Below are 7,811 nucleotides of genomic sequence, written 5' to 3'. Positions count from 1 at the left end.
TGTAGATGGGCATCACATTGGCAAGTCCCTGGTCACCCGGGACCTCCCCAGTAACCAGGACTGCTGGGAAATGATGGAGAGAGGCTTGGCCAGTTCCTCCACCAGCTCCCTCAGCACCCTCGGGTGGATCTCATCTGGCCCCATGGACTTATGGGCGTCCAGTTGACTTAGCAGGTCCTTCACTGCTATTTCCTGGATTATGAGGGGATTATTCTCATCTACATCCCTTTCTTCCAGCTCAGGGGACTGAATGCCATGAGGATAGCTGGCCTGACTATTAAAGACTGAGGCAAGGAAGGCATTCAGTACTTCAGCCTGTTCCTTATCCTTGGTAACAGGGTTCCTCCTCACATCCAGTAAAAGGATGGAGATTCTCCCTGGTTCTTTTTTTGTTGTTAATATATTTGTAAAAACACTTTTTATTGTCTCTCACAGCAGTGGCCAGGATGAGTTCTAGCTGAGCTTTTGCCCCTCTAATGTTCTTTCTGCATGACCTAACTAAATCCTGTGCTCTTCCTGAGTAGCCTGCCCCTTCTTCCAAAGGTGGTAGACTCTCCTCTTCCTCCTGAGTCCCAAAAAAAGCTCCCTGACCAGCCACACTGGTCAAACCTGGACACCCGCCAGCTTGTCTTACGGCCCACGGGGACAGCCTGCTCCTGTGCTTGTAAGAGTATCTTCTGGAAATAAGTCCAGCCTTCATGGACCCCTTTGCCCTCTAGGACTGTATCCCAGGGGACTTCCTCAACCAGCTAGAGCAAGATGATGCCAAAGCAAATCCAGAAGAAAGGACGGTAGATGAAATCTCGGGTGGGATCCTGCAGGCACTGTGGTGATAGGTGGTCCGTAGTGAAGCCTGGGCCAGGAGTCTGCTAAGAAGTCCTTTCTGGATAGCTAATGAACTTGCAGCTGAAGCAGGTTTGGGAGGGCAGGAAGTGCTTAGAAATGGGGTGTGCGTGAGGCCACGTGGAAGAAGAGCAGTGGGATGGTGTGGGGTGAGTGTGAGCTGGCTGTGTGAGCGGCGTGGCTGGGCTCTGGAGCCGCCTCCCCTGCGCTTGGGCGGGAGGCACTTTCTCGCCTGAGCTAGACTTCCAAGTAGACCCCAAAGTTTACATTCTGTAGAAAGTCTACATCCCGAATGTTTGTTGATAGTGCCAAGGCCTTGTATTTACTTCTAGTCGCCTTTGGTCTAGGAAGGTATGATGTAAGTGCCCTGGAGGGGTAAATGGCTGTTCTGTTTGTTCGATCGTTTCCTGGGGCCTTTTTGTAGATGGGTCTTGGGGTGATTGTGGAAGACTCAATCCCCTCCCTGTCAGAGCCGAATCTGCTCAGCAGGGAATGTCTTTGCTGCAAACAGAGCAATTCTCAGACAAAGCCAGGATGTAACACCCTGACAGAAGGATCTGGGCATGCGTTTCTCAAGGTATCAGCTGAGCTTAACCAGGCTGGCCTTGGAAGTGAGAACACACTGTGGGAGCACCTCTGGAGGCACTTGGGTATGTGTGAAAATATTTGCTTGGGTGTGCACCAGAGGACTTGTAACTGTGTTAGTGTCAGACCAGGGTCTCCCATTGTGATACAGAGAGTGAAGCTTAGGACAAGTCATTCTTCACTGTCACCTGTGCAAAGGAACTCCAACTGTTTGTGTATTTGTCTCTGCACCCTCACCAGGCTAACTTTTTTCATCCCTGCTGTTGAAGTGAGAAGAGGCGTGGATGGGCTCCTCTTGCCTGCAGAAGCTGCTCACATGTACGCTCAGTCTTGTCACGGCTGGATCACCACAACAAAGGCTGCTGGGCGTGCAGCTGCAGAAGTGCTCTGGGGAGTAGTCGTGCACTCGGGTCTCATCCCACCCTGCCCATCTAAAGCTGCCTGTCTGTGCTGCAGCCAAGGCACCAGCACCTTTGTTTGAATCTTTCTATGCATGCTCAGTTACTGAAATAACACTTGAGTTGCAAATCTGTACTCACCCACCCAGAGAGACCTACATGCCTTCAGGGCTGAAAGGCCAGTCGGACCACTTACTTGGCTTGGGGAAGTCCTGAGATACATGTCTGATGAATTAGGCTACTGCAAACAGAACACCCTGTCTCTAAGAGGGAGAAGTGGTCAGGATTTTTCATGGCACATACCTGGCTATTTAAATTTTTCACATTTCCTTCCCTGCCTGCCACGTCCAGATCAAACAAAGCCTTAAATTCATCATTGTTCCAACGCCTTGTCTGCTTTCCTTGTAATTACACTTCACACATCCGCACCTTTTTAGAAGCCTTCCTAGTGTATTTGCATTTAGATGGAGAATGACAACTTTCATGTTCCCTGTGTAATTTATAATTAACACCTTTTCTGACAGCATTCTATTAACGTCAGGGTACATGGGGTGAGGTTGAAAGCCTGTGTTTCTTTTAGAGACTTCATTTCTGCAGCATCACGAGTGGAGAGGCTGCCTCTTGGTTTGTTCAGGTGCCTTGACTATGGCAATGTAGTTAAGTGCTGTTACTGAAGATTGTATCAACTGGAGTGATTGTCACATTTTTCCAGCTGTTCTAAGCTGCTGCTGTATGCAGCTGTTAAGCCATGCTGGCACCCAGCGCCAGTTCCTGCTTTGTGTTAGGAGCATCCTTTTGCTAACAGCTTCTGACTCTGTGTGTGTTGTGTTCTTGCCTCTTGGGAGCTCACCACTTTGGGAGGGGGTCATTTGCTTGTGTTATATATATTCATTGTGAGGCTTTCTTGGCTATTACAATCAAAAGTTTTCTTCTCAAAGGATAAAGAGTGTGTCTGTGGAGATTGAGAACAATCAGCTCAGCTATGAGAGCTCCCCTCACTGTGGAGGGGAGAAGAAATAGAGTGCCATGCTGCTTCAGGGGGCACGGCAGCTTGGAGCACTCCTACTGGGAGCATTTTCATCTGCAGAGCATGTCACCTCTCTTGCAATTATCCAGGGCTTGTCTAGTGTGATATTGCTACAGGCTTTCATTTACACCCAATTAATATTTAGGTTTTAAACATTTCAGTGTGTGAGGGAAAATCCAAGTAATAAACTTTCCATTTGTTTGCCTTTTTGAGAAGGCAGAGAAGAGATTGTTACTGTCAATTATTTGCATCTTTTCACAAATTTTCCTCTTTTTGAGCTTTCAGTAGTTTGTAGACCAGAAATACTGGTCTAGATCCTGGGGTGTGTTTCTAAGGGCATAGCCGTTTGAGGATTTCAGGTCTTTAGACTCATTTCTGAGAGGGTTTTGTCATGTTTGGAGAACATCTAAGAGTCCTCAGTTCCTGCCAAAGTCACTGGGCACTGCAGGGGCTCAGCTCTTCTCAGGACATGTTCAGGCTTCCTCCCGGGAACTGCTTGACAAAGAAAAGCCTGTTGATGCTGGAAGGAAGCAAAACCCTTTTAACAGCTGAGTCATTAATTTATTTTTAAATTTGGCAATAGGTGTAGGAAACAAGTAAGAAATTGAACCCAGAGATTACCACAGAAGAGGCAGAGTGGGAAGATGCTTAGGTAAGAGTGATTTTTGTCTGGAAAAAGCCAGCTTAGCTTTTACTTAAGCAAACTGGCAGTTCCCTGCTGCCTGTTTGCACATCCCAGCCATTCACCACTTCAAAAAAAAAAAAAAAAAAAGAGTCCATTTTAATGACAAAACAGCTTCAACAAATTTGTGATTTCCTGCAGTTGTACTAAAAGGAAATGTTCTCCCTTAATGTTCTGGAGGAAGAGGTTCTGTTCATTTGGAAGGAAGTGAGTGTCATTTGAGTGTTTGCCTTTTAGCTTTCTTCCACCCCCTTCCCTGCTGCTGGTGTAATTCCTTTTGGGAGCCAGCAACAGATCTTATTAAAATTAAAACTAAAGTAGATTTTTATTTTCATTTCATTTTCATTTGGAGGACATGCAGGGCAGGAGGAGAGGCAGAATTTCTTCCTGCAGCAGTCCGTTTTTTGAAAATGTTGTCATGGGCTGGTTTGTGACATATTAGCATCTGAAGCTCTTTGGTAAGGAGGGTGGCCACTGAGAGTGTCTTCAGAGCACATGGATGTTCTCATGGTTCCTGGTCCAGACCCACGCCTGGAGGGTCTCACGGGTCAGCCTGTGCACCTTGCTGAACTTTCTAAACCAGATCTGCTGTTACTGAAGCCAGTGAACTATATTCTCCAGCATGGGCTGCTTTGAGCTCAGGAGTGTTTTACTGTCTTAGTATGTAGCAAAGTATGATTTGTTGGGGTTTTTTTAGGGCTCTGGGCAAGGGGTATTTGGCCATGTGTTTACTTCTTCTGGAGCATGTTTGAAGATGATCAAGACTGCACTAATGTTTCAGGGTAGACATTCAGTCTTATCTGCCTGTGTGAATATGCAAGGTGTTTGGATGTTTGTCATGACATGTCAAGTGTAGCCCAGCTGCTCAGAGTGCAATGCTATTTTTAGCCATCAAATTTTGAATTGTTTCCCCCCAAATACGGACAGGGTGGGACCATGAAGTCCACCAGCTCCCAGGCTCCCATATGCTTGCCATCTTGGTCCTAATCCTGGAGGTCCAATTTCCCAAAGCATTTCCATAAATCACTAAGAAAAGCTTAGGGGTAAGTTTGGTTTTGAGGATTTTTGAGTTCCCATTCTAGAAAACGCTTAAGTATTAGAGGTGCAAAACTGGGGAGGTTCCTGAAGAGCAGGAGCTGGGGTTCACCCTGCAGCTTTGCCAGCAGCAAGGTTACGGCTCCATCCGTAGCAGAGGGGCGGCTTGCTGGAGCCTGGCAGGGGCTTTGCTGCACGGGTTTCCTCTGGTGGCACCTGGCAGGCCCTGGAGACCTCCTCTGCTCTTTGCAGGAGCTCACGCAGGGCCTGAGCTGCCCGTAGTTCTCCAGGGCTTTCTGCCTGGTGTCCTAGTGGTGACTTTGGGGAAGTTGTGCAGTGGTATGAGTTACAGCATAGCCCAGGTCTTCAAAAGCTTTAAAGAGCTTATTGGCAAATACCCTAAATAGCCAGATTAATGGTGGACAGAAACAGCGTCTCCACAGCTACTTGGACTGGGATAACTACAGGCTTGTATTTTAAAGTGGACATTTCATTAGGCAGGAGAAGCTTCTGCTCTGAATTGGGAGTGTCATCTAGTGCAATACACAACTTGCTTTAGAACAAAAGCTGCTCAATGTGAGATGAGGCAGTGTGCACAGAAACTTGACACCTGCATGATAAAATAGCCAAATTTAAAATGAGTTTTCGCTGCTGTCTTGAGGTAGTTTGAGGGCTTGTCTATCACTTGAGAAGGAAGGATTCATCCTCTCAAATGCATGACCAAATAAGTAGCTACTCAGTGTTTGTTCCCTTATCCTTCTGCTTTTAAACCTGTACCTCCTCCTGTGCACTGAAGATGGAGAAAAACTTGAAACGCAGATTGGCTTGATGTGTTTCAGAAAGGATGGCAGAGGTTGGGTGGCAAAGTTGAACAGCACAATGGAGGGGAATGACCCCTCACCTGGCTGGCCAGGCTGGTGGTCAGCTGTGCGTGGCCAGTGGCCTGGGCCACTAATCACCATGGCAGCACAAAGATGGCCTGCAGCAGTAACAATGGTTTTCTGCCTGTTTCAGTGGGCTTTGACCCTCTCTTCTGCTTTGCAAGTTGAAACAATAAAGCAAAACACAAAACCTCTTGGTCAGAATTTCCACTTGTTTGTTTCTCAGCAGAGTCTCTCTGTGGAGTGATTCAAGCTCTCAGTGCCCTTCCAGCCAGGGTATACACACGTGGTTGTGCTCGTATTTGTGGATCACCAGTCATGCTTTTTAATCTTGGTTTACTGTTGATAATGGCATGCTGTTTCGCAGTTTCCTGCAAGAACAGTGATCTGAATAGTGTACCTCTCCTGCCCTTTCGCCCACCAACCACAGAGAAAAACCTGTTGATATCAAGTCATGTTCTGCAGGGGCTTATTATGCAAAGGGAACATAGGTGAACTTGTGGGATCCCCACTGACTCCCCACATCAGCCATCTGGTGTGTGGAGATGATACCCAGCTTGTTAATGGTATCTTTCTAAAGTATTGCGTGTATTTTATGTTTGTTTTAGAAAGTTGATCTACGTTATCTCCTTGCTCATAAATCTTATGTGAAGAATCTGGGATTACTGTTGAAAGCTAGACAAGAGGGGGCTAGTGAAGTCTGTACAAGATAGAATGCTTGACTCTAGTAGTGTGTGGAAGCTGTTACTCCAGGTCCTCAGTGCTCTATGGGAGTGGCCACTACAGTAGTACTATAGTGGTGGCCATGGAAGATGAAATACTGTTGCGTGTGCCTTACTAAAGAACAGTGCAGATTATAAAGTGATGTGGTATGCTCTAGGAGTAATGTTGGAGTTTTTGAGAGGTAACTGAGGTTGTTAGAGAGGTTGGGATTGGGTCTGTTAGAAGAGAAGTTACTGCTTTTGTCTTGACTTTGCTCCCCGAGAGACTTACGCTCAACGTCATGGCTTTTGTGTCTGTCTCTGTCCCCTCTGAAGGAGACAAACAATCTCTTACCTGGGAAGGAAAAAAAAAAAAAGAGATTGGCTGATTTTAAAAGAATCTGTTTTTAAATGAGATGGATTTGCTGTGGCTCTTCTCCTTATGTATTGTTTAGAGGAACATTTTAAACCACTTTCATTTCTTATCTCGAGCTTCAAGGAGGGATCTGTGCCAGCTCAACAGCTTGTCTCTGGGAGGCCTGCAGCTGAAGTGTGCAAATTGCAGAAAATAAGTTTCCCTTCGACCTATTTTGGGGAAAGCTAGCATGATATCTGTGTGCTGTGCACTCCAGCCAACACCATGAGTAATTTAATAAGTACTAGGGAGAAAAACAAAACTAAGAATGTATATTTGGTGTTGCAGTTGTATAATTGAAAAATATTGTATAGGTCTGAGTGCTTGGCTGTTCATGGTGTGGATCAAGGCAGAAACAGTATCAGGGCAGGCTGAGATGTCAGCAGCATTGTGCAGACCAAAACATGTACATGTATCAAAAGACACAAAGCAGGAGAATGAGCTTTGCTCTTTGTAACACAGTTGTCACACTTGCAAAAAGTAGATCCCCTTTGTGTCTTTTAATTTCCTTTGTGTCTCTCTGTCTTTCAAATGATGAGAATTATGGCTGAAGAACTGACAAGGAAAAGCATGATTGGGAAAACAGCTGATACTCCCAAGGATGAGGATTTTAACTTGAAATTGTCCTTTTCTACTTTAAGCATTGCACTGGATACTACCCATAGGATCAAAAGTATACTTGGTGGAAGCTTCAAAAGAAAAAAGTCATGGGGGGACAAGGGGAAGAGCTGGAGCTCAGCATCTGATTGCAGTAAGCGTCCTGGTTAGTCTGAACATGCTGAATTGCTCCTTACAAGAGAGCTGCATTATTTAAGGGAGGGTGTTGACTGCAGGACAGAGAGGCTGGGAAATGGCAAGTGAGGCACTAAAGGCAGTGGGTTTTTTTCCCTTTGCTCTCTCCACTGGGTTGGCTCAAGTGCTCGTGCAGCCATGGGGGAAATGAACTGAGGACCAGTGGGGTGTGAGGTGCTGATTCATCCAGGTTAAAAAAAAAGAGAGAAAAAATGTTTGTTCTACAGCTGGCATCAGTGTTCCTGACACTGGGTCATGGTTGGTGAAGAGGTTTCAGATGTATCCTTCATGCTAAAAGCCAGCATCTTAGCTGTTAAAACCATCTTTTGTGGTTTTCCTGCTTTCCTTTAAAGAATTTTTTAAAATGTTTATATGAAGGATATTTGCAAAGTAATTTTTTACTTTCTGGAATGTTTGGGGAATGGTGTTTCATTCAGTAAAAATTTTCCAGA

The 7,811-nt window shown here is 45.7% G+C and overlaps 1 protein-coding gene across 1 annotated transcript in view; it reads left to right on the top strand.

The window, feature by feature from the left end:
* Nucleotides 1–719: 719 nt before the first annotated feature.
* The window catches only part of AFF1 (AF4/FMR2 family, member 1), a gene marked incomplete at its 5' end in the record, with an annotated part of 66,093 nt that continues 59,001 nt past the window's right edge, over nucleotides 720–7,811 (top strand). The window contains one exon of the mRNA XM_008947663.1: nucleotides 720–829. Coding sequence (XP_008945911.1) covers nucleotides 720–829 — 110 coding nt within the window. The remainder of the gene's footprint in view (nucleotides 830–7,811) is intronic.

Source organism: Merops nubicus, unplaced genomic scaffold (assembly GCF_000691845.1).
Source record: "Merops nubicus isolate BGI_N331 unplaced genomic scaffold, ASM69184v1 scaffold34300, whole genome shotgun sequence".
In the NCBI taxonomy this organism is placed as follows: domain Eukaryota; kingdom Metazoa; phylum Chordata; class Aves; order Coraciiformes; family Meropidae; genus Merops; species Merops nubicus.
This window is presented reverse-complemented; position numbering and strand designations above follow the sequence as displayed.